Source organism: Opisthorchis viverrini, assembly GCF_000715545.1.
Source record: "Opisthorchis viverrini unplaced genomic scaffold opera_v5_179, whole genome shotgun sequence".
In the NCBI taxonomy this organism is placed as follows: domain Eukaryota; kingdom Metazoa; phylum Platyhelminthes; class Trematoda; order Opisthorchiida; family Opisthorchiidae; genus Opisthorchis; species Opisthorchis viverrini.
In genome coordinates this window covers 360,132-388,102 of record NW_008751828.1, presented here as the reverse complement: position 1 = coordinate 388,102, position 27,971 = coordinate 360,132, and the positions used below count along the sequence as shown (strand labels likewise).

Below are 27,971 nucleotides of genomic sequence, written 5' to 3'. Positions count from 1 at the left end.
CCTCGATCCTGTGTATCAATCCGTGAATCCGTGAATCATTTGGGCAAGTCTTCAAGTGCATTTATATGATGCTATTTCCCTGAACTCTCACGATCACTGAATTCAGCTGAACTCCTCAAACCATATCAAAATAGACTTGCGCCCCATCCGTGATGTCCTACAAGATTTTCCGATCTGGATCGTAACATAAAGCACAAATCCCTCAAACCAACAAGAAACTCCAGTGAGTTATTTTAGGTGTTAGTATTTCATTTCAAGGTCGCCTGGCTGCGCGCGCCGTACGGTCAGGATGACGGTGACGTATAACACGAGAAATCCTGGTATGTGCTGGAAGATCCCAGTTAATTGTTTTCAGCGGTTAAACGATTGTTGAAAGAAGCGCAAGAACTTGCGGAGCCCACCGAGCTCTATCATGCACAACCACTCGAGGCAAGTTTTTGAGCTTTCTGTGGCTGATTGTTTCAGGACAACCTTTTCGAATGGCATTTCACAATTCGGGGACCCGAAGACACGGAGTTCTCCGGTGGCGTGTACCACGGACGGATACTTCTGCCCTCGGAATACCCAATGAAGCCTCCAAATATAGTATTGCTAACGGTAGGTGTCACTTTACACATGTATCTATAAAGCAGTATATGATGTGACGGTTTATCACTATAATTTTTTGTATGCCACACTGGTCCATACTCAGTGAATATCACTATTACCACAACTTTTCGGTTCTTCAGTTTTGTGACCTATGAGGAGTTCATGAAAGGCTCCGCGGGATTTTAATAATACGTAGAACCTTAATTCGGTCTGTATGCACTACAACAGTGTTTTTAAGTGTTTTTTCCAGTCGCTCTCCGTCTTCGCTTAAGATGCAAAGCTCTTTTAAATATAATCCCCGGCGACTTACACGGTCTCTACATGCACGCAATGGGAGTGTTAATACTCCCATTGATTTGTGTCAACAATTGTTGACGCAGGTGGAACGTAGCAGGCAGTCAGGGCCAGGGCACGGTGACGCCTGTATAGAGATACTTCTAGGGATTCGTATCCGTAGTTTACGTTCTCTTAAATGCCGATATTTTGCAATGGGAGTTAGCTAACGGAAGTGCTATTCGAATTGTTAGCTCAACCCTCCTAGCGTTCTGCTCTGCTGGACATCAGAGAGTCATTTCTGTCCCTGGTGATTTCTCCGACAAGGGGCTTCCAAAGGCTAGTCGAAAGAATCAATTGGGACACCCTGCGAGCTTTTCTTGCATTTTTCTCATCCCTACTTGCCTACCATCATCCGGTAGCTACAATGGAGATGGGCCACGCGTTCTCACCGTCACCCAGATATCCTCTCACGTGGTCACTTAACTTCTCCGTGCATTGTACACCAGCCGTCACGCTACGCCATTTGGGATCCGTTTCCACCTCGCCGCAGAAACGACCTGGATGACGGTCATTCATCTCACCACGTAGACCCATCTCACGGCGCGAGTAAGACCGCGCTCAATTCAAGGAATACAAAACAGTTGTTCTGGGCCCGACCGGTCACACTTCTCATGTCCAAAACATCCTATCATGGGTGTTTCCCTCATTACATCCATAGATTGCTGTTACACTCACTCCGAAAAAACCCCGCCCTTCACGAAGGGACTGAACATTATCGTGATGCGATGGTATCCCCACATTTGTGACTCAGTGAACTATACTACGGAGTGGGTGTCCATGTGATACTGAGTATCATATGCCAGGTTTGGCGGGTGAGAAGTCTGGCCCACGAATTCTCCTGACCCTTAAGTTTTTGGGTTAGAGCAGGTGTGACGACTTGTCTTGTAAAGATAATAATACACTTACATTTTTGGCCAAACAGGCTTTCGATTTAAAGGACTTTAGTTGGCCTTCTATCTAGATCTAGCCCCCCTGGCAGTATCTCACCTCAAATAAAGCCATGAATTGCACACTTACAAATAATTTCTTGCCACATCGGCCTTCGCGTGATGCCATCGGCCTGGTTGTCTTACTTGCTGCATACCACAGGACGGTTAAGCCAAAACAAGCTACTGCTGGTGCATCCCTTCTTTCTATTTCACATACTTTCCCTCCTCTCACCACTCCATTAGCAAATCTACTTTTGTAGGCCCGTCAGTTAGACTGATGACTCCGTTCGTCCTGCATCGGTTTTGTGTGCAACATCTGCTCCTTACATGGCGCCGACATCCTCAGATATCTGGAAATCAATCTTCAGGCCTTGACGCCCAGTCTATCTGGCTACTTTCAGTGTTCACACAATAAAGCAAGCAGGACTACATGCTGCTTTTGCTCTCACACTGGGCTCGCTTGGCATTGATGTGTGCTATGTATCATCATCATCATCGACAGCATAACATCAGTATCCATCAGCGATGTTTCCCTGCCGTACAGCCATGATTTATTTGAAAGCCTTATTGTAAAGAAAAGAATAAAGGTGGACGGGAAAGAGACATATTGTTAGCTCACCACAGCCAATACAAGGTGCCTACACCCCCAGATATTCACTGAGGCAATCTAGATAGAAACTAACAGCAAGAACGCCAGTGACGTCGGTTGGCAGACATATCTTCTAGTGTCTCCAACTAGGCGCAACGGGGATCACGCCTCCCCATCCTGGAAGGCGAGTGGCACCGACAGCACCCAAGCGTTTCGTGATATCCTTCATACTCCTCTGTCGAGTCAAGAGTTGGCCACCTCTCTGTTTCCGCCACTCTGAGTTGGGCTTGGAAGACAGCGCTCTTCGGCAAACGATGGTTCGGCATACGAAACACATGTCCCAACCAACGCAGTTTCTGGTGCCTGACACATTCCTCAATGGAAGTACCTGTTGCGCAACCGCAAATGAGCTTTCTAATGGTTTCCTTACGGATTCCCCGGCACCAATCCACAAGAGCTATGGTTCCGAGACAACGGTTGTCGAACACCTGAAGACGTCCCAGTTCCGCTACTGGGATAGGCCAAGTCTCACAGCCATATAACAAAACAGCACATATTATAGCTTGATACACACGTCCCTTGAGATTCAGGGGTAAACCACTCTGATGCCATAGGTGTCTCAAATAAGCAACTACCTCAAATAGACATGAATCAGAGCCCAGAATTCAAGATGCAAGCATAATGGTTGAGCTAACCGCCCCATCACACTTCACTCGCTTCCGACTGTGCAGCATGGCGATCCGTAGACTGCTGCGGCAGGATGTACAGAGATTGGTATCGTCCGGGCGAAAGAGTCTTTTCTTGACTAGATACCTGTTGATATTCACCTTTGTACGGTTCGTTTGACAACCTTTGTGAAGGAGCCTCACAAACAGGAAGTTAATCGCTGTCTACTTGCCCTGTCTGCTTACGCTCCTACGGACTGTACTTCTGGCACCCTCAAAGACAAGTATGATGCCTGAAGTGCCCTCTTATGGTGAGCTGGAAGCTCAGACATCGCGGTGTTTGCCGGAGACCTGAATGTATGCTGCAAGTGAATGGGTTTAGTGCATCTAAGACCCAATTAGTTGGTCAACATGGATCGAACTCGGTACATACAAGCAATGGCGAACGATTGCTCCAGCTATGTGTTGGCAAAAGGCTGTTGCTATGCAGTACTAACTTCAGAAATAACCGAAGTCGGCTTGGCTGAATGTTGTCCTCCAACAACGTGGCAGGTATGAACTAAAGTTGATCACTTCGACATGGGTTACCAGTGGCGTGGCTTAATAACTGAGTGTCACTCGTTTCCGACCACGCGCTCGTGTGAAACACTTCGCCACTCGTGTTCCAGGACAGCCTGAGCTGCAGACAAATAGCTTGGAAACGGAGAAACTGGCAGATCTGGATGCTAGGTAAATTTACCAGAGTTATCTTCCGGAGTCTTCCAACTGCTCAACCGTCAGACGTGATCGAGGTCCCCACCTCTTTGCACAGTTTGCCCGTTGCACGATGCTACTAGGCCCGCTCAAGTACTGGACATCGGACCGAACAGTGGTGCTGCTTAAATCTGGGTCAAGTGTCTCAGCCGGTCCTGGACATAATTTAGCCCGACGAATTATCAGACGTCAAGTGAAAGTGAGCGTGCGCGCCCATCGTGAAGCCCGGTGGGCACAGAAGGTCAAGGAAATAGAAGGGGTCCAAAAAGTCAAAGATTAGAGTCCAGCACTAAGCCCATTCTCCATCCACTTCTCTTCTTTTCTTCACCACGTATTCACACCTCGATGAAATGTGGGTGACACTGCTTCCAGCTACCAATTATGGTGGTCTATGACTTGAAAGCCTCCTTTGATTCTATGGACCGTTATGTACTTTCGCGGTGTCTATGTAGTAAAGGTGTCCTCCGCAAATTCCTGGTCGTTTTTGAGGCGCGGTATGTCAGCTCCCGCAGATGCGTGAAGGTCTACGGGAAGCTCTCCCCTGAGTTTATTGCGTCAATTGAGGTTAGGCGAGGTTATCCTCTTTCACCTTTCATCTTCTACTTCTCCACTGATATGATCATGGATGACTTACTCGCCGCCTCTAATGCTTCTGGGGTCCAAATGGCCCCAGGGCGTTCGCTTGCAGATGTGTGGTACGCGGATGACACGATTCTCGAATGGACGCCATTATAATGCAGTTAATATTACGATGGACAGATGAGTCAGCCTCACGGTCTGGTGTTCTCTGCAACGCTAAGTAGGCCCCAACATGAACTTTTTTCTCGCGATTGAGATAGATACATTTGTCTGCCTAGGTAGCTGTATCAGTCTTGGTGGTCTAGCTACAGAATGGAAAGACAAGAGCGGCTTCATCCCCTGTGACGCAGGCGTGCCATCAGCTTGTCTGTCAAGGATCTAGTTTACAATGCTGCGGTGCTCTCCATATTGCTAATCGGATCACAACTTCCAGGGTTGTAACATAGGCATCTCCGGAACATTTCCCAAATCTGGTGGGTACGTTGATTGGTTTTCGGGAGAAACTGATGGTCACACTCCATAGATTGTGCACATGCTCCTCACACCAGTCAGCCTAATCGCTTGGAGAACCATTTTTACGCAACCACCAGTTATGGGAGATCAAGCAGTGAATTGGCAGCGAAGTATGAACGCTACCATCAGCAAACACCGCTACACTAGTCACTACCGTCAATCTAGATGGGTATCCCCGAGACGGTACACACCAGTGGTTCGAGATATTGTCAGACAAGCATGGTACGCCTGTATTACAAGCCAACAGTGGCTGAAAGAAACAACCGGCGCCTTGCTCAGACAATACCGTGCCACTTATACCAACGCGCTTACTGTTGAGCCTACCCGCGGGGCACAAACATCCCCCAACTGTAGGAGAGCTTGATCAAATGATTCTTTTCAGATACTGCCCAATCTAAACTGAGAACCTTCTCAAAATGCTGCAAATTACAGTCTTGAAGCCAGTCTTGGCTGACCAGTTGCCAACATGATTCGTGTGCTGCAGTCCGGTGTCGTCTGTGCAGCACGGATCTTGCAAGTACAGGTTCTGTGTAACGAACCTGTTACCAGTCAAAGACGCATGAAGTAAAGACTGACGAAGGGTTTCAGACTGATATTAATTCTCTTTGACTACGTACAACTGGACGTCCTATTGCAAAAACTGGCTGCATATGACATACACGGTTCCGTCTCACAATGGTCACAGTGCCGTTAACAACTTACCTGTCTCTATCCCCTTGCCAACTGTTTGCCGACCATCTGAAATAGACCAAAAGCCACCACATGGAAGTGGTGATTAGAATTGTGTGCTCAGTGGTCCTGAGGGACCCACTGGTTGGAACTTCATTCCCCAAGGTTTAACCACGTTGAATAGGTCTGTGAATTTGGGTGGGGTAGAATGCTGTAAGTGTATCATTTGGCTTTCAGTGGAACACATGCTGCCTCAAACGGTGCGCGAAGAATGTGGGATTGGGCTCACCCGAGATGCGTGAGCCTAGAGTATCAGGGGGGCAATCAATACGAGTTCCGTGGACGAGCAGGCCATTTCCTCTTTTGAGTGCTGAGTAATCCGAGGAGGATAATTGACGACTGTTCCAAACATCATGTTCTAATGGATGACATCACGATGGAATGTTCCAGTTGACGGTGAAACCCTTCTATGAAGCTATTAACAGTGGAGCTTATAAAATAGTCGTTAACTAGTGACGCGGTTTGCCGTGGGAGAATAAACTGGGATCCACTATCGGTGTTAACGTTTGAGGTAGTTTCAAAGAATAAGACTCAGGACTCCAGTGTGGTTGCAAAACTACTGGTCGAACGTAAGGGTAGTTACATGTACATGTCTAAAATCGAAATAAGAAAGTGCAAAATGTCCTGGAGAACTATGCGTGTGTTTCTAACCTGACAGATTTTTACCATGCTTCCACGCTTCCACCACTACGCTCCCCAATAACGCACTGATGATGTCACCTCGATTGGTGATGAAACGTTTGCAATCAAGTTGCCCAGCTCAGCGAACAAGCCAACGATCATTTACGCTACCTGAGCTACCAACACTTTCCTCCTTAGAAAACTTTATACATGTTTACGAAATCAGATACAGCCGGGGTTTCCTGTTGCAATTATCAGTAAAAAATTCGCGGTCAGGAAATCAGAATTAGCTCTTAGAACACAAGTGAGCAAGTTCATCCTAACCACGCTGTGCGGAGGCGAAAACAATGATGCAGAAAAGGAAACGCTTAGTATTAATGAGAGTGCGGGGTGGCATTTGCAATGTTAATGGGTAATCAATAAATCGAATATCCATTGTGACCTTCTCGATGAGTGAAACTTTCTAGTAGAGCAGTTATCAAGTTGAGAGTTGAAAACAAAAGCAAAAGACTATGCAGCAAATGACCTACCTTCTAAAAGGTACCAAAAACGTCCAAAAACTAACTAGGTGGCTACCAGCCCATGACAAAATTACTTCATGTTTGTACCGGTTGTGTATTTCTGGAAGATTTGCTGGAGAACGCCACCAACGGCAGTTGATGATGAGTAGCCAAAACCATCGTAACACAACTGTTGCGTGAATAGTAGTATCTCTTCTAGCCTGTAGTACTGTCCACGGTGTCAACCTATCGGTGTGGTAGCCAGAATCAACCTGCAATTCTTACTTTTTTTAAGCTGCTATTGGTAATCCTGCTTGGAAGCCGTTTATACGTCAGTTACTGGAGCTAATATGGGGGCAAGTGACCATCAGAATTGATTCCATATATGTCCTCTTATCTGTCCTTGTATGGCCAGAGTCGACATTAGATGCCATACTTAGAGATTGGTGTTGGGACCCCCTAAATCTGAGGCGGAATATTGATCGTTAAAGTGTTCCTGATTCCACAGGTTCCTGTCACTAAACGTTGTACATTTCAACTTATCATATTTATAATGTATGAAGTAATCGATTTCAAGATTCTTATGAATATTTTGGGGATGTAAATGTGGTCAACAGAAGCTGTACAGCCCAGCAGGTAACCCGGCAAGTTGCTTTGGAGCAACGAGCAAAAGTGTTGATAAAAGTCAGGGAAATGTGTTAGAACTTGCACGATATTTATGCTAGATCTTCCAAAGACTATCAGTCTATTCATGTAGTCATCTGTAGTCATCAAGGTACACAATTTCCCTGGGTTCTTCTGTGATCCTGAATAATATACACAACCCCCGAAGTGAGTGCACTTCTTAGGAGAGGCCAATGCTTCTCTCCCAATGGTGGTTTTTTTAGGGTGAATTTCTGTGCCTTAGGCTGTTACCCGATGTCACCGAATATTTATGATCCTAGAATTTTTACATATATAGTTGTTCCTCTCCCTAAGGTACCTCGAAGGGTCATTCCCCTTGCACGTACAGTTTCATTACTTCCCTGCACGTCTAGAAGGTAGCTAATGTTTTTGCTCCTATTGTGTTGTTGTAGCCAAACGGGAGATTTGAAACGCACAGGAAAATTTGCCTTAGCATATCCGGCTACCATCCGGAATCATGGCGCCCTTCCTGGTCTATCCGTACGGCGCTTCTAGCTATAATTGGATTCATGCCAACCCATGGTGCCGGCGCAATCGGTTCACTCGATTTGCCCGCTGATGAGCGGAAAGCCCTGGCTCGATCGTAAGCAGTATCCTGCAGATTTTTTCGACTGCTTATTTTTTACGTTGAGACTGTCTGCATTGTCGGTAGCTAAAACGAAATTAATTAAGTAGTAAATGTCGTAGTTTACTGGTGCATTTCCAGTGGATAATCATAGTTATCATATCTATTTTCACGCTACCTGCATAACCCAGTAATCATTGATGTTTCTAGGGGGATGTATATCACCACAACCGTCTTTCAAGTCCATTAACGTCCACTGATGAGTGATGCCTACGTAAGTAGAACGGGACAGCGTACCGTTGTGTATACGAGGACACATGGACATATCAGGTGCACCGAAACCACCCAAAACCAACCAGATTATATCATCCTACACTAAGTGCCTTGTGGTTCGCCTTCTGATTAACAGGAAGCATTGCACTTTCTGTAGTATGCAGCACGGAAAATGGTAGTGTTCTCAAATTTGCTCAGGTGTTTAATATTCACAAGTGATGTTTGTGTAGGCTGAAACAGCTTAGGGTTTTCTTGGTGTTACCACGATGAACTACATAGCTTTTGACGCGATAATTTTTTACTTACCTAGTACTCGTTTGATGAGATACATACGTAAAAGGGCCCAAAACTACCTCTGCCATGCTACCTTTTTCAAGCTCATTATATGAAAGACTGTTCACAACTATCAGTCCACTTAACGTCAACTTACAATAGTAGAAGCTTAGGACCCGGGTGACATACTGTTAAATGAGGGATAGTTCACCTTAACTTTTTTGCCCCGACCTAAAGCTGCAACCTTGATGTGGTGGTCGGGCTGGAGTGCTGCAATGATCCCGCGTGCCTCGAACTTCGTTCCACAAAGTACAACCATGCCGGGAAGGCCAAAGGGGAGCGATCAGACCAAATGCAACGATACCTCTTACTACGAGTAATCGTGCTACGAAGCGGTCTGGGGGTAAAGTAAAGTCGTACTGTCCTCTGCGACAGGAGTGTGAAGGCAGCAAGGTGTTTCCCCCAGGCGACCAGCATGTCAATATTTATGGAAGCAGCGATCCTGCCTTCCCCCGAGGAAGGATGAGTTATAAAAGCCCGGCCCTAAAAAATGCAGACTCCGATCGCCCAACGGTTGACCGTGACCGCCGGCTCATTATCCAATACGGTCGAAATACTTCTAAAACAAAAGGGTCCGGTGCTGCTCAAAAGGCACCTGCTATGCGCAGCCGCATCAGGAATGAGAAAATAGTGCCTTATTTCCTGCGCCCTTGGGTTAGGCCAATCATCTTTCGGCCGAGCAGATCAGACTATTGGGTTATCGGCTCCATGCAGCGTACCCAAATAAAACCCTTCATCGTCCCACTGCCTTGTGGGTCAGACTTTTGAGTCAAAGGTTCAAGGTTGGGTACCTCAGTCAAGCCCCCTTCCTCGGCTTGGGCAACTGGGAAGTATCATTTGCCGGTGCAGTTCGGTGTCCACCGATGTCCGTCCCCAACCCCGTCCCACCACACAAACAAACATCGCTGGATCATTTGATTGTCAGTTATCTGACCGAAGGGCCTTATCGTCCTTGCTGCTTACTATCAATGAACAAATCCACGAGATCCTTTTCATATAGGAGCTTTTAACGCCCGTACTCTATGTCAAACTGGCTAACAGGCAATGCTCACTCAGACCTTATGCTCCCTTAAAATTGATGTATGCTGTGTCTCCGAAACACGCGTTGTTATGCACCTCAGAACGCCAAGGATGAATTCAGCCCATTCACACCTCTCCCTCCATGTGTCCGGTGACCCAGAAGTGATGACTCGTGGAATATATGGCGTGGGAGTTTCACTCAGCCGCAGAGCTGAACGCGCTTTGCTGGATAGGATCCCAGTGAACACTCGTCTCGCTATGCAGTTCCATCATGCTCGATGCCTCTCGGCATAAAAGGCGGTGCCTGTTTGTAGTGTCGGTGTATGCCTCAACGGACTTCAGTTCTGATGCTAAGAAGGATACTTTCTATCGAGAGCTATCTGCGCTCATTCGTCAGGCAAAAGCACTGACATCCTTGCAGGCGATATGAATGCCCAACTAAGCCGTCTTAGCTCCTTGGAATCACATTTGGCGGTCGCTTCGGAGTCGATGCTCGCCGCACAGCCAATGAAGATTAACTCCTCCAGTTGTGTGCTGATCACGAACTGTTTCTGGCAAGTACGAACTTTCAGCATAAACTTTCGCACCGCGTGACCTGGCGGCTACCAAGTGCAAATCAACCGTGGACATAGTTGGACCATGTGCCCAGTAGCCACCGGTGGAAAGCCACAATTCAGGACTGCCGTTCCTTCTAGGGCGCACCACTTGATTCCGATCACGCCATGGCGCGCGCACGCTTGACAGTTCGTTTCCCTTCAGGCCCTCGCAAGTCGACAAGAAGCATGCCAATCCACTATCTTCGAAGAACGACGATAGCTCAACAGTACTGATCTGAGATAGCCCAACAATTATTTACCACTAGTGTGGTGATAGTGAGCATGTGGATGAAGCGTGGCGAAATGTGAAAGGAGCCATGTTAGCGGCGTTCAGTGCTATCTGCCCGAGTTCTCCAATTCGACCACAAGACTACTGGATGTCATCGAGATCGCTATCTATGGTTGATGCCAGGAAAGCTATACCACCAGGCTACGAGTACGATGGCGCACACAAATCCCTCAAACGCCAAATAGTGAAGAGTTTAAGGAAAGACCAAGGGCTCTGGTGGACATCGAAAGCTCGGGAGATGGAGAATGCTTTTGCTACGGGAAACAGCCATACCCTATATCAACTGATACGATCGACTGGCCCTAGGAAAGCAACGGTCAGCGAAACGATAAGTGAGAGATGGGCCGAACACTTCAAACAGCAGTTCACCTGGCCTCCTGCAACACAGCCTGTAGGGATAGTGCATACAGGCGAATGGAATATAAACGTTGAATCGCCCTTCGGAAGAAGAAATATGGTACGAAATAGGTCTATTAAACGTGAGAGGGCACCAGGACCGGATGGTCTGTATCCAACCTCCTTCAAATAAGGTGGAGGATCCCTGGCGATCCATCTGACAAAGCTTACTGGTGCAATATGGAACGAAGGTGCCTGTAGAATGGAGCATGTCGACAGTTATCCCCATCTTCAAAAGGGGTATGGGGACGCAGCATCAGCCTATTAGCTGTAGCATGGAGGTGCTCCCTGGTCTTATTCTTCGGAGGGAGAGAGATCCGTGGAAACCAAGCTGGGTTCCGTCCTGCAAGAAGATGCGTCGATCATATCTTCACCCTTCGACAGAATCTTGAACAGCGGCACTGCTTCCAGCAGCCAACAATTGTTGTGTTTCTTGATCTGAAAACTTCCCTGGACTCTGCGGACCGTCAGGCACTATGACAGTGTCTGTGGAACAAAGGTGTCCCCTATCAGTTCCTAACCCACCTTAAGGCGCTGTAGGCCAACTGCCGCGGCCGTGTGAAGGTTTTGCCTGAATTCACCGCATTAGGTGGTGTCAGACAGGACTGTCCTCTTTCAAATTTACTATACAACTTCATCATTGATACGACCATGGAAGACCCACTACCAGCCTCTAATGGTTCGAGGTGCTCCCGGGGCGTCCGCTCACAGATATCGAGTACGCAGACGACATAGTTCTTCTTGGATCTGATTTCGTGGTAATTCAAACAATATTAAATAGTCTAAATAATTCTGCCTCACGGTTCGACATGCGCTTAACACCTGCAAAGTGTAGAGTGCTACTGTAAGACTAGGTGGGCTCGAATCATAGCCTCATGCTTGTGGATGAACCGATTAAATTAGTAGACAAATTTGTTTACATGGGCAGCTGTGTCGGTCCCGGCGGTCTCACAGAAGATGGTATTTCCATCCGGATTGGGAAGGCCAGAACAGCCTTTGTGAACCTGTGTCACCTGTGGCGTGGGCGTGGCATCAGCTTATCCGTCAAGGGTCGAGTTTACAGTTCTGCGGTGCGCTTCATTTCACTATACAGGTCAGAAAACTGGCCGCTGCGTGCCGAGGACGTCAAGTCTTTCACTCGATGTCTTCGGAGCATTGCCCGAATCTGGTGGGAACACCGGATCAGCAATTCTGAAGTACGTCGAATGGTATTCGGGAGAAATAACTCACCCTCGATAGATGAACTGATCACACTGCATAGGTTGCGCTGGCTTGACGACGTGCTGCGTATGCCAGTCGATCGACTTCCTCGAAGGGTTCTTCTCGCACAACAACGCGAAGGGTGGAAACGAGCCAGAGGCAGTCAAACAATGTCCTGGCAGTGAAGTATAAAAGCCATTACCAGCAAACTCAGCTGCACTGGTCATTATCGTCTTCCTGGATGGTGACCCCGAAACGGGCCACATCAATGGTTGGAGACATTGTCAGACGACCCAATCGTGCCCTCAATGGCGCTCATGCATCCAAGATATTGCCTTCAGTTTATAGCTCCCTTCCCAACCTCCCGTTTTGACAGTTCACTGGCAGTGCCGTATTTACACACCAATTTATCAGCTCCCGCCTCCAATGCGCAGCTATCTACCCCACCTCCCCAAATCATCGGTTCAGCTGTAGCATCCTTAAGTTGTCTAGCTGCCATGCCACACGAAGGAAGCACGAGGACTGGGATACTGCCAGGTTTCCCAAGCCTAGACAAGGGAAGGCGAGAGGCAGAGGTCGGGTTCGAACCAAATCTTCGGTGAACGAACTGTGGCAGCTACAACCACTTCACGACAAGTTCGTGGTTTTTACAGCTGACGATGATGGTGATGCACTTTCTTTTGCAGTTCACTGATCTGAAACCTTATAAATAATGGTAATATGAGATATTGTGGAGCAATATTTCTGCTACCTTATATGATATCCGTCCAGAATTACATCAGGTTATTTTTTTTGTTTTCTCTATCGCATGTGTGGGATTTGTTTCGGAAGAAGAGTCCTCTTGTATGAGTACCTAATGGCGGTTAGTCAGACTATCGATTGCTCAACTGCGTATGTTGATTGTTAATCTAATGGCTTGACGATCGAATTTCAAGCATTTCTTCATTCCAGGAGATCAAAAGAAAATAACTTCGCTCGAGCTACCAGTATCCCGTTTGATTGCCAACACTTTTGGTCACTGTGTGCTGAAAACAGTCGACAGGAGAAATCAGCCTGTCGATCAGTAGCCTCATGAAAGTTACATTTCCTAACGTCCGGTTTGCGAAAACGCGTTCTTCCACGTAATGTAACCTGGCGACCACAGTTAAGCAAGCCCTAAGTTGCCGTTATAAATAACGGTGGGTGATCACGGGTGTGCACAACTATATTAGGACGAATGAGAGACCCGCCAGTGGAGAGAGGGCGACCTGTTTAAGAAAGACAGGACCAGGCCTCCTACAATAGCTCGGTTTCGCAAGCGGATGAAGAGTTAAATTTACTGTTCAAAAAAAAGAAAACTGGTCCTGAGCACAAGATTCCAAGGCCTGTTGAAAACAAAAATGAAAAGATAGGCATAAACAACGAGGCCTGGATCGAGACTATTCCCAGAAAACAGCTTGATAAGACTCAACCTTAAATTTCAGACAAGTAATACATGTGGAGCACTGGGCTAGCCTGCAAGTATTACTGCAGTGCATGGGCCTTGACGTCAAGGCCCAACAACAAATTTGCGTAACCACCATACCAGCTATCAGATACAACAGAGCTTCCAACTTTTTCCGGAACGAATAAGCAGAGGCTGAAGTTGAATGGAGATGAACTCGTTGTCATTCTGCCGGTTTAGAAAGGACGTCTTACGGTCGAGAAATCAAACAGTACAAAGAAAGCGAAATCTCTACTCGAGAGCACTATCGCGTGTCGCCATCTAGAGGATGAGGCAACAAAATGCTTTGCGAAAATATCTTCGAGTATCCTTTGGTTATGATCTGAAGAGGGGAGCACCAATGAGTTTCCCAAATTTAGAACTCTCAGTGTAAAAAATGGAGGACTGTGCTACCAGATCGTAATATCAAACAATGACTCTTGAGTCATACATTATTAAAACAAGTTGACAGTCTAGCGGAGACTTAACGTTTTTGATGACATCAAAATCACGATGGAGGAATAATATGGTTGCAAAATGACATTTTCAGATGCTCTAGTCGCCAGCCTACAAAATGGGTGGATTCTAGCTTAAGCATACAGAACAGTGACGCAAACAAACCAAGTTATGAACCTTCGCAGCTAACAAACGAGCTGCTTTGGGACGCTGTTCGAACGAGTCGTGACACTCCAATATAATGGAATTCAAGCTAAAAGAGAAACGCGTCCATAAAGCTTTTGGAAGTAAAAAATGCTATTTAGAAATCCTCTAAAAAATTCAATTCACCCAACTGAGCAACCCGCAGACAAGAAGAAATTACACAGCCATACATCAAAAGTACTTCTAAAATGGCCGCTGCATCATTACAATGTGACCTACAGCCATATGACCCATGAATCAGATGGAATGCGGAAAGGTCGCCCAAAATTCAATTTAGGAATTGTGAAGACCACAATTTGGGATACAGGAGGAAGGTACCAGCCAGAAATAAAGAACGCAAACATGCAACCAGAACACGTAGTCAATTCTCATCAGTTCCATTTCACGAAGTCTAGTGAAACACGAGTTCGTTTGGTGTGTGTGCAGTTCATGGTTGTACTGCACGTTTGGAAAAGACGTCTGCATACTAGGCCAGGCAAGAGCAAAGAAAAGACGCAAATTTATGAATGGTCGGCCGAACAGGTAATTGATATGCTCACCCCAAAGGACAAGACTTTCAGGACCGTCAACTCCGGAGCTGTTCAAGAAAACACAAAAACACAAACAAACAAATGTACTTGGAAATCCAAGAACAGTAGACATATCGATTCGGTTAGCATATACAACTCGCTACATCAAATAGGATAAAGACCGGCGAATTAAATAACCGAATAAACCAAGGAAGGACAACCATCTGGAAAGATGCTTTATAAACCGACCAACCAATCTTCATCGTCAGCCAATCAGGAAGCAGACTGTGACGCAAGTGCTATTGAGTGCAAGCAAGATCAAAGATGAAGCAACGCAGGTCACCTTGGGGCCAACAAAACCGAGATTGGTCATTCGCATTAGTGTGATTGGTGACGAAATGTTTTCGAAGCTAGGCGAAGCGCTCAACAAGTTAGACTGTCTCTACTGGGAGGGTGAACCGATTTCAAAAGTCACCCGTACAGTTGATGAGTGGCATCCTCGTACTCAGCCGTAGTCGTGACATTTTCACTAGTCTATCGCATTACCACTAGGTTTGTCCTCTTCACCAACCTGCCCATCAGTTACTAGTGGTTCATGTTTCCTATTTACAGGTCCCAGTCGTTCGTCTGCGATTCATGTGGGCCTACATCCAACCTATTACGTCCTCTAACGGATGCCTCGCGATCTGTGTGTCTAGAAGCTGCCGAGGCTGCCTCTCAGATTACAATTACTGTAAGCTTGCTTTCTTTCCATTCTCTCTGTATTGTTAAAATTACGGACAAAACGTGTAAACAGTTCTGGAACTGCCTTGGCGACATCTGCACTACCCGAATATTGCCTGGATATCTCTAAAATTACGCCGGATAAAATCTCATACGCCTAGTAGAATCAAGGAAGTGTTGTGGACCGGTGGCTTTTGGCGCTTGTGCTGTAGTTGATCCTGATTAATCTGACTGATGGTTCTGTTTTTGGCTAAGTATCGTTTGAGACTTATAGGGGGCATGTATTTTGCATTTTAATTAAAGAAGCGGTCATTAAGAACTATTGATTGCATTATTATGGTGCGTCCGGCGACCTAATGATCAAAGAAGTATGTCGAACAGGTGATCACTTGAGTGTTTTGAACTGGTTATGTGTACTACAGCCTATCCAAAGAAGTACCGATCGATTGGGTGGTTTAGAAGTATTCTTTAAGGTGAATAGTGCTTATTTATCTCTACTCCAAACGAATGCTAGTAGGACTCCATATCGATCTTAAGTATATTTTCGTCCTATCGATCAACGAACGGCTTTGCAAAACCAACTGCAAGTGATTACCAACTGACATTCTTTTCAAAATGAGTGAAATAATTCTATTCTTACTGCGCTTAATTCTTCTAGACAATTACTTTGCATCTACAGGGAAGCGACAATAACGGACCGTATAAGACTGATGAAAAATTCGACGGTAGCGCACTATGCGTTTCCTTCTGTTGAACTCCGCAGTAATTCGAGCTGTTTCGGTTATCATCCTGGTCAGCAACAGTTGTGGGGAGGGGGAAAGAATGACCGCCAGAGATATACCGAAAATGGTACACGATCCGCCGTCGTTTGAGAACCAGTTCCGTGATAAAGTATCGTTCATGTTTCGAGTCAGTTTAACCCAAAGTGGAAAACCCCATTATTTTCAATACGAATACAAACCACAAGTGAATTTCACTTATTGAGGGAAAAGGACTCGTGGACAGGGATAGACGGAATAACTTTGAAGTGACGAGAATAAGCTTAGGAACACAGCTAGGTTAAAAAGTGGCAACGGTGCCTCCTGTGGAAATGTTGAGTTTTATCAGAAATTGGCAAATAATGATAATTAACGAAGGTTTTTACAATGGAAAGGGCTTTTACTTCCACATAACTGAATGAAGAAAGGTCAAGTTTACAGCTAAGCACTTTGGCTAAACTCCAGAATAACTCAATTTTGGTTGGCTCTTCCGAAAGTTAGGCTGTCTTTGTGCAACTAGTATGTTTTGCTGTATATTTTTGCAAAAATAACCGTCCAGTTGTAGCACTCCTTTGGTGCCTAGCTGTCATGCCGTGCGAAGAAAGCACGAGGGCTGGGGCACTGCCAAATTGCCTAAGCACAGACAAGTCGAGATGCAGAGGTCGGGTTAGACGTACGGACCTCCTGGTCTGCAAGTTCACGTCTACGGACACTTGTGGTTAGACCGTTCGGATGGTGGTTGACTTTTATTTTAAAATGGGTTAACTGGCTCATGTCAGGAAGAATACTTGTTTTTCATCAAGAACAACTGACATCTCTGAAAGACAACACCCCCAGGGATAATTGCTGCAATATTGTTGCATCCCATCCCAGTCAGCGGGAGATGATCTAGAGAATATTTGACAAAAGAAAATGGATTTCGTCAATATGGCTATTGATGGCAGTACTGTGTGAAAACACTGGGGTTTCATTGATGTGCAACCATGCCAAATTTATTTGAATAGAGCCTTATAATGGGAAAAAGAGAATGGATCTGGGAACAGATGCACCACCACGCTACACAAAACACACTGATGCTGCTACTACGAAATGTGTGAAACAAAAGTACCAAGCTCAGAAAGCAATGTGATCACCGACCGAACAACTTCGGGTACCTTGTTCCACAGTAGAGGACACTGTTGCCATTGTCTAACTTCAAAGCTATGTGCGGCTTTAGGAACTAGGCCGATGAGTATCCCGTTGCATATTAACAAGACTTTCGTAACTCACACTTATATGTACTTTACGAAATGATGGTCCACTATCTGTAACAAAGCGTACTGTGCGTAGCTTGCCACTAAACAACTATGTATGGGAGCTCAACCAACGCGAATCACATGAGCAATATTGTGGATAGATTCTTGGTCTCTATTCGGTCGAGTGGCTCTGTTCTCTCCAAGGCTTAGAAATCATACTGACTGAGCACTGTGAACAACCTCAGCCACTAGTACGAACGCCTTAAGGCGACCGAGTCTTGTGTTTCCGGAAATCGACCAAAAAGAGCTCACGTCACTCTGGGGGGAATCTTCGTTCATGAATGCGAAAACGCGGATTTTTACTAGAATCCAAGTAGCTTCATGCGCCATAATTTCATTCTTCACTGTATTTTCAGATATGTTCGTCCTCTGACTGGTCCATTTTCACAGTCGCTCAACAGCGATACGTAAGTCACTGCGGGCGATGAACAGTGAGTCGATTGTTCATCAAATGAAGCGAAGTTACGTCTTCGCACGCAGCTCTCATGCAACTGACCGCTGTTCTGGGAGCTGAATGCGTCCCCTTCAACGCGGCACTCAATGTAGGATGCATTTTCACAAACTGGAGTCATGTGTGACATCCTGACAGCTAAACGCAATTCTGAAACACCCTTCTACTTGCACTCACTCAAGCGGGAAAACAGCCTACTTCTCCAGTCATGTTTTGTGCTTGTCTAGGCTTGAGCAACCTGACAATATCCCAGCCCTCGTGTTTTCTTCGGGTGGCATGGCATTGAGGCATAGAAAGGGCACTACAGCTGAACGGCTATTGTTAGTATTTGTCCCTGTCAACCTGATTAGACTCTTATTGTCTCCACAAAAGTCAGTCAAACTATAACCGTGTTGGCTCGACTGGTTAGTTTCATGTTTTAAGAGGATATGCATGAATCGGTGTGCTATGCCGCCGCCAGCAGACTCCAACTTTGCTGTGTCGAAAAAATTAGAAGCCGTCCCCCACTAGGGGACTTTGTTGTTGCATTCATGAAGGTTTTTAGAGAGATCTGCGGTCAAAATTTTTAGTTTCTGTGAGGTTCGTTACTCCAGAGGGGATACTTTTTGTTGAAGAGGGAGGCTACTATACGAATTGTTCAGCTGTGACCAAGACGCATGATTTCTTTTTTATTGTACAGGGGACAGGGGATGGACAGAAACCAACAGAGGAGCCTGAAGAGCCAACCTTGAAGGAGGATGGTGATAAAAAACCGGACACAGCCCAATCTGTCTCAGCCATTCCGAGCAATTCCGGGCCAGAAACTTCGGGTATTAACTGCTCCTCAGTCGTCAGTACTGTCCCTAGTCCAAGTGGGCCATCGAACCCTCCCACATCCACTTCCACATACATGTGGACTCCCGGTGCAGCTGAATGCCTACAAGCTACACAAGTAGCATACTGGCTGTGTTATCCGATCTACTATCCGATACCCCCTTCTGTGAATTCAGCTTCATCTGGTCTCCCCTTGAATGTGATGTCCAACCTAGGCACTTCAACATCTCTGACCACCACAGCAACTTCATCCACTGGTGATCGCGTCCCGTTGAGCTTCGCAGATTGGCTGAAAAACGCCCGTCAGGTGGGTTACCCTTGTTTTTTCTTCATCTGAAGAGCCCGTAATGTCGCGTTTTGTGTTTATGATTTAAGATCCGTATGGCATATATAATCTGACCTGCTCTTATAAAATCACTATGTGGGATCAGTTTCACTATTCTAATTTCTTGCATTACAATTCTTGTCAGTGCGACAGCCAGTATACGAACGCATGGTTCAGATTTTTCCAGACTCAAACGCATGCGTGAAGGTATCTTAGCAAGAAATGTTTGCCGTATCTTGGTGGCCACGGATAGCATTCTGAATCTCACACATTTTTTGTCGAAATCGTTGAGAACTGGTGCCACTCATTTTCATCATTTAGCACGGATATACAACCGCCTTAAATGATGTACAGTAGCACCCTCTGAAATGAGAGTACTGCTCTTGAGAGTTCAGCCTTTTATAGTCTCACCTTTAATCAGCATTCCAGAGAGTCAGTCGTTTTCCGGATGAATGATCTTGTCCCCTCCCCTCGGAAGGCCATGACCACCTATTTAATTCGTAATCGTACGCCAGTCTCACAGTTGTTGCGAGTGAACGAGCCTCGCAGTCGATGAAAGCCTGGCACACTTGCATCTACCGTTGCATTTGGGGCAAGGGTGTATAAACGCAGTGTGGGATAAGGTGGGGGAAGTTCATATACTGTCTGATAGCTTCAACTCAGTTCTACTTGTTTCAACGGCCTTGGATTTTTTACAGTGCCATGAAATGGATTACCTTCTCATTTCTGATTTGTTCTACTTGTTTCAACGGCCTTGGATTTTTTACAGTGCCATGAAATGGATTACCTCATTTTCTGATTTGGCCTTGCTGTTATTAATCAGCCTTTTCCCTCCATTGAGTTTATGACTCATTTGCGTAGTCAACTAGTATGAAACAGCGATTCAGACAAACTTTGAATGATGCCGTTTAACTGAAGCTGCAGCGCAAAGCCGGTCTGAAGGTCCGGTTGGCCTACTTTTCAAGCTGTCGAAATAGTTTCACCAGTTGAGGGAAAGCATAGACGAGAGATCTATCCGAAGCACTTCTTGAGCTCCCCTTCACACTTATCTGCCATTTGAATGTTTTTACGTCCAACCTTTGATGTGTTCATTAAATTTACTTGCTAAGTTTAATATCATAACTTACTCTCATCTCTGTACAACGAAAATTTGAAACGAAGGCGTGGTTATCAATTGATAGAAACCTGCTGTTGTGTTTAGTGAAGCTCGCATACCCTCATCATCTAGTTAGTTATACGTGTTTTCTCCAAACTGGAAACGTACGCTTTCCGGGGCAGCATAATACGGTCCTCAAGTAATGAAGTAGGGGTAGTTTAAAAGGTATCGCGTGATAACATAATCACATTGGTCAGCTGACTCTCGTGGAAAGGCATTGGTAAGCAGAAATCAAATTCAACATTTCGCGGATTCCATTTTTTTCGAACAGTTGAAGTTACAACCTGTCAAATGGGGGTAGGGATGTTCACTAAACGTCTGGCAGATTTGTGGTGGGCTGTTTTCAACGCCAAACCCGTGTCTAATTTCCAACCGTTTTGAGTAGCTTGTATTAGTGTTCTGTTAAAATGCCTGCGAATGTCTCAGTTTGCTTAGTTTTATTGAATTTACGTATCCATTTACATGACCCATTTGATATAATTAGAACAGTTCCATCGAAGCTGATAGGTCCGGATTATGCAGGATAAAAGATATATATGGTGGGCTAAACTTGACACCGTACTTTTTCCAACCGTCTACATTAGTCCTCTCGAGAGCGAAGGAATTTTCCTAAACCACTCAGTACATACACCGTATGGATGTTCTCTCAGGAGCATGCATCCTATTGAATGTATGTAGTTTGTCTGCGAGACAGGTAACAATAGACGTTTTACTGTTCATGTTGCAGTCAACAAAGGCAGTAAGCCAGTGACGTTGTTGTCGAAACTATGAACAGCCTGTTGTGGCTGTTAACTTAACACACCAGCATTAAGGTTGCTGAAGACTGTTCAACCTCATGAGTACTGCGATATTTTGAATACTATGCCAGCTGAAACAAGATCTTTGTGCAAGGCATTCCGTTAAAGAATAACATAAATGAGAGATTCATTTGAGCCTTTTGTTAACATCAGTGTAATTTGAAAATGAGCGTATTTCAGCGCTGGTTAGCACGTCAATGAACATATGCTAACTACGGTGACACAATTGTGATGATTGGCTTCAGTGCCACCACCACTTGCGATGTGCCATGCGAGGCAAAGCTAGGTGACTGGGTTATAGTTTCTAGATATCGTTCAGACATTCACGGATTTTGTCACCGCGGAGATTAGCAATATATCAAAGTATTGGTTGCTCAAATGCGATAACTAGATGTAGATCTTTAACCGATCGCAAAAAGAGCTACCAGCCAAATATAATATCATGTGTTACTTCCGCACACATGCTCTAGGGGGATCCAACCGAATGACCATAGCATGGCTTCCAAAATGGAGCCACTTGGCTGGTCCGGGCTCGAAAATGTACGATAGTCACCAAATTTTTCCTTTCCTGACGTGTTCCACTCATCTAGGAGACTACTGTACAAGTTCTTGCCGCAACTAGTGAGAATCCTTTTGACGCTGGAATTTGTTCGAAATTGTTCAACAGCCCTGTCTAGTGGATATGTATAGCCTCCGGAGGCCAGTAGGTTTGTCACAATTGATATTGCGTCTTGCGTTAACTGACACATTCGGCTCTTCTATGAATTGCTGAAATTGGTACCGTAATCCATAATTGAACTTGATTAAGCCCCTGATTTCCATCGCGCTTGTCAATTTTTCACAGGTTTTCATTCCTATCGTCTGATTCTGTTGTAATTTCAAATGAAGAAATTTACTCATGGAGCATGAATCTTTCCCTGAATTAAGCTTCCCACAGCAACCCCTCCATGAAAGCGAAAAGTTGTTCGTGTTGTCCCGAAACCACGTTTTAGATGACCATATTGCTATTTTCCTCTTAGTATGCTATGCACTATGCGCTTGTCAGTCGCGAAGATGCCTAATTCACATGATCTCACGTGCCGCCAACTGCGTCAATATGCCGCGGAATTTAAACTTTAGGGATCGCTCATTCTAATGTGTGAATATGGACTCGCGAACAAAAGACAATGAGAGTCAAAGTCTGAGTTCAGTGGGTCTTCATCTTCGAGTTGTAATTCATCGAAGTCGATCATTACCTACATCGGTGAGCGTTCATCTTACAACTTGGTGTTCCGCGCGCATGTTTTGGGTGCATTTAGTGACCGTATCATATCTTTCTCATGATTATCTAGCCGGTAGAAATAGAGAAAAGGCATCCACTTTGGATTTTTTGTTGTATCAAATGTCAGACAAACTTTTGGCTGTGTAAACCAAATGAAGTTCGACGTAAGGAAAAATGTGCATGAAGTTGTAGAATCCAAACATTATATCGTCAACATACACACGCTGGATTGGACTTCACAGGATGAAAGTGGCAGGGACAATCAAGGACAATCATTCAACTAAAGCACGATAAATCACCGTGGGCTGGAGTTGAAGTGCATATATTTCGACAGCAGACATGCAAAATATCGTTAACGGTCTTAACATGAATACCAAGGGTACTCCATTCATTAAACCTAAAACTTTGTTATTATTCCACTTCTCAGTATTAACCTTGCGGTAGCTCATTGAGAATTAGTCATGTTATTTGCATCCACCTTACTTTCGTTTGAGTGGTTCCGCCTATGTTCTGGTTGGCATTCACCATAGCGCGGAAGCACTAGGCTTGAGTTTCGCTATTACCAGAACTCGTCATCATTATACATCCCCAGCCGTACAGGCGCCCAGCTTGCGCTAGTAGAGTAGTGGCCTCACACGTCGAATGACTGGCGACGGGACGAGAACGTGAGGTCCTACAAGACTGAGACGCGAATTTGACGGTCTGCGCTTGTCGGCATGCAAAGGTGGTGAAAGGTAAACTCGATGTTACTTCAAGGTATCTCCAATTCCACGCCAACAATCACTTTTTTCAGGGGCAAGTGCTTGGATACATCCTCATTTTCTCCTTGGCAGTTAAATCCACTAAAAACAAACAGACTAGCCGACACTGTTTAGAACAACACCAGGATCAAACGCTCCCCGCACCCCCAAACATACAGACTACTTCAGAATCAAAGGCCTCTACTTGAGGCTGCGCTGAGTAACAGGGCTTCTTATGTGCTGGAATAAGTTTTTGAAGCTCTTTGGGATGCTTTTAATAAACTAAGCTTTTGCGTTTCGATGATGAACAGATATTCACGACGGATTTTTAGGCACACTGGTGAATAATACAAGTACAGAAGAACTATAATTTCCGGCATGTATTTTCAAAGGAAGAGGCCTGGTTGACTGAGTTCAATGATGCCTTGAGGTCTAACTGCATCTTTTATATCTAAGAGTAATCTGGGAGTAAAGGTTTGGTTGGTGCATCCGCGACCGGGGTGAAACCCTGGTTAGTTTCCACGAGATTGATTCTCATGAGTGTTAGTGGACGTACGCAGAATACCTGTTAGTAGCTTCACAGTGCTGTCCATCACTCGGAACAGCTGGAAGATGGTCTAAACTGAACATTAGTCCTTTTCAAGAGGTAGATTTCGTTGTTAACTTCATCCCCAACGGGAGCTGACCAGTTTTGCTGTAACCGCAGAGCTGGTTGCGAGAGATCAGCTAAAGTATTCTGCAGAATACCGCCTAGCAAACGGGACCTCGTGTGGATTGTGAATCCACCCTTTTCTGCGATAACTTAATGACCAATGTTGCCACTCGGTTTGAGTAACGCGGATGTTTTCATTTACCGCTTCAGCCCTTTCTATCTGTCGCTGTTCTTGAAAATTTTTCTAGGCGTGCACCAATAGGAAACATCAAAGACATCTTGGCAGCCCATGTTTTATCTTTATTTTCTTGAGTACAAACCTGGTAATTGTTACTGACAAAAGGGATCAACTATGTTTGGGGAATGAATTTAGTTGGGACTATTACTTGAGTCGGACAGTTAGACGTTTCCGAGCTTAGCAAGTGTTACCCTCCGGCTGTCGAGACCAAAGAGGGTACCCCATATGGATACTTTGACTCAAAAGCCTCATCCACAAGTCAGTGGGAAAGAGGGACACTGCTCACACCCTTTGACCCAACAGTTGCTCCATAAAACAAGCCAGACGTGGGAACATGGAGCAGAAATCCTGACAGATAAGATCAGTGGAAACACAGTGACTGCCTATATAATGAGTCTTCCGAAGAGAAAAACGTGCAGCGGGTTATCGAAGAGTTCTCGCCAGTCTTGACAAACACGTTTGAGACCGCACCAGATTTGTTTTCAGTCACCCAGGAGAGTTCTCATCTCATCATCATCATCATCGACAGCATGACATCAGTGTTCAACACCGATGCTTCACTGCCGTGCAACCATGATTTATTTGAAAGCCTTATTGTAAAGAAAAGAGTAAATGTGGACTTAGTGCTAGCTCACCATCTTCCTGGTTCCAGTTATTATATATGGCTTCATTGAGCTCGAGATGGCGCGAACTTATCGACGAGAAGGTCCGTTGTTTGAACCCAACCTCTGCACCTCGATTGCTCCTACCTATGCTTCCGTAGCCTGACAATATATCATCCTTCGTGCTTCTTAGGGCGGGTAGTAGGCACCCAAATGGTGTTACAGCTGAACCATATAACTTCCTTATTCCGGCAGGTGGTGTAATCCATAGGACACTGAGGTTTTTCATTGTTGATACACCTCATACCGAGCCTTTGACCGCGAATTCCCATCCTTAGGTCATTGGAAATCCTACATAACCTGAAGACTCCTAGAGTAAGGCGCAGATGCGGCCGTACATATCAGGTTCTTTTTAGTCGGAACGGAACTCCTGGTCCTAATAGTATTTAAACCGTATTCAGTAGTACGCAGGCGTCCACGGTCAATTGTCAGTAATTCGGTGTTTGGTTTTCAGAGCCTGTCTCTTCAAAGGAAGGGGGTACCTTTCCTTCCATGAAGATGGATATGCTGTTAGGTTGAGGGAAGCACCGTCGTTTTTCACATCACAATGAACTGTTTAACTTAAAATCCAGAGTGACTGGTGACAATTTTACGCAGTGTGAGGACTTGCAGAGTCACTTCAGTGCAAAGACCTGACTGCCACAATTCGGTAGCAACGTCAGCCTCCACAGTACTTTCCAGTGAGAATGACCAAAACTATCTGATGCGAAGAATCAAGTGATCTTACTCGAAGGCTTGATGATAGCTGTTCTCGGATTTACACCACAAAACCGCTTTCTTTAGTTGGGCCTGCGAAAAGCTTGCCCGAATCTCGTAGCCTGTGCAATTTCAACTAACGAGGTAAAGCCGATGCGCTGAAACTCTGGTGTTTGTCAAAGGATTTGAGTTCAGGTGCTCTTGATAGGTTGCATTGTAAAATGGTCGTCTTCCAGACCGAACACCGATAGGCTGTAACTTTTGTCTGCCTCTTAAAGGTTCTATTGTTCAGAGTGAGGAATTGGCGAAATCATAGTGATCTGCTTCCAGCCACTCATCGAAAGATTTGTTGTTCGTTTCTTAGGTCACCCGGTTGTCTTATAAAAAACCGACCTCCGACATTTCTGAGAACTTGGAACTCGCTTATGGACGTGAACCTGACCATTGAATGATTTCTCAATTTTAGTCTTCATGTGAAGTTACGCCCGTTGTTTTTCAACCCTTGATTGGGGTATGGTTGACACTTTTTTTCCTCGACAAGTTCGAGGTTCCACTGTAGTGGAACAACAAATATGACTCCCTGGAGCAGCTAGGAGACCGCATATGAGCCCAACGAACTTGATCAGTCTCGACTGGCAGTATTGCTGCCCCCGTGCTTCTTTCGAGCGGCTTGACATCTAGATACCGAATGATACCGTTGAACGAAGAAGGCTGGACGAGCCAACTTGAGTCTCTGTCCATCAATTGGGTTACTTAGATGCCTGGTTGAAGTAACCCTATTGATTCGACTGCGAACGTCGCCCAACACTGCTGTTGTCTCATCAATCTAACTGCTTACGAGTATAGTTCATTTTCGTGCAGGTTACTCCCAAGTGTGTTAAATGTCGTCCATAAGGGACCTCAATCAAACGCTGGGGACTGCAGCTAGAAAGCTCATTCTATGAAATTATTTACGACGTTTTTCTAAAGCGCTTTCCTGTCATTTATGTCAAATCAGACGATGACAATTTTCGTAATCATGGTCGGTGACGCTCCCTACGGTGCACTGGAGAATCGACGTTACCGTAAAATTTCCATTCTTGTCTCTGTCTAAACTCAACAAGCAACTGATCCTGAGTTTCTTATGCACATATTAAAAACCTAGTGAAAAACTACGTTATGTGGCACATTGTAATTTGTACAATAGCGAAGAGATTAAAAACGAAATATCTTTTTAGCGGTTCGCAGACCGTGCTAAGTCCGAAATTTCCATATTCGTTTCGTACTACAATTAACCTGCCGTTAGCCGCCCACGCGCGACCTTGCTAAAAGTATCCTTTTCATAATAACGCACCGGTGGAACAAAACCGTTTTAAGGAGAAAATATCGCTTCCCACTGTTCTCATCTGTTCGGTATTGCTTGTTTTACGTCTTTTCTCTGACTTCTACCTTCAGAAACGAGCTCTGGGCAGTCCATCCGACCCTGCATCTTGTTCAGGCACAGTATCCGCTCCGCTGACCCCAGCCGTCGTCACCAATTCAGTGACTTGTCTTTCACATCGAGCATCGGCATCATTCACCGTTCACCGTGATTCAGTTCATCAACATCCCACCACAAGTGTACTATCCACATCCACACCTGCTGCAGAAGCTGTCACGATTGCGGCCCCTAAATCAACATCTGGGGCTATCGTCGATTTACACTCCAGTGAAACTGTAACATCGGAAAGTAGCAGAGATACTGTTATCGAAGCAAGACAATACGATCGAGCAGGCGGCGCTATAAAGGAGGTGATCCACGAGACTGCGCCAGATCGAGAGGAGTTAGGTTCGAAATTATTGGACAATAAGCAGAAAGACATCAAAAGTAACCCGGAGCCGTTGAGCCCCACATCGCTGAACCTGCTGCAGGAATCCGTCATCGCGAATGGGGAGACAAAGACTCTGCCTGGAGAGCCTATACGGGCACAAGCAAGCGACTTGGAACCATCAAATGACTTTGTACACTCCAACGTTTCTGAAGGGGCCGCTACTGGTCGTGTTCAACCGCCAGTACAAAATCTTCTTGCAAGTGGGTCCTATCACACAGCCCAGATAGATCCGGAAGAGTGTTCTAGCGCCCTCAGTCGCAGACGAACGTCAGAAGATGGTTATGCTGTAACTCCTTCAAGTCGTCCGGTCTCTGCTGAGCCACGAAGCGCTACTAGTCCTGTACCTTCATCGCGGGTCGAGAGCACTGCTGTGAACGTGCATTATCGAGCAGCGACGGTTTGCGCTGCAGGTGTCGCAGTTGCGCTCTTCCTCATTGTCATGCGTCGTCTGTCGCTCATGCTGCACGGAGTGTGAGATGCAACCTTATTTCGTGTAGCTTCGATTCATCGCTGTGTGGTGCAGGTAGATCCTGCCTTCGGTAGACGAACAGCTATCTTCCAGACTGTACTCGTTGACCGGTTTGCAAATGGTCTATTAACACTTGATTGTGCCTTGGGATTCAACCATTCTTTCACTCCACTTTGGTTTTGCTGTCTCCGCCCGGAGAAAAGGGGCTGCAACGCACGAACATGTGGGCCACTTTCACTTCTTTTAACTTACATTCCCTACACTTTGCACATGTCAGTTGTTGAACGAAATTCCTC

General features: G+C 45.6%; 1 protein-coding gene across 1 annotated transcript; it reads left to right on the top strand.

Annotated features, from left to right (window-relative positions):
• Positions 1-289: 289 nt before the first annotated feature.
• Positions 290-27,971, top strand: T265_07452 (hypothetical protein; the record flags this gene model as incomplete). Its single annotated transcript, XM_009172981.1, has 7 exons — positions 290-320; positions 356-429; positions 466-597; positions 4,233-4,555; positions 15,402-15,522; positions 18,696-19,136; positions 26,791-27,971. 7 exons carry the CDS (start codon positions 290-292, stop codon positions 27,679-27,681), a joined length of 2,013 nt encoding a protein of 670 aa, XP_009171245.1.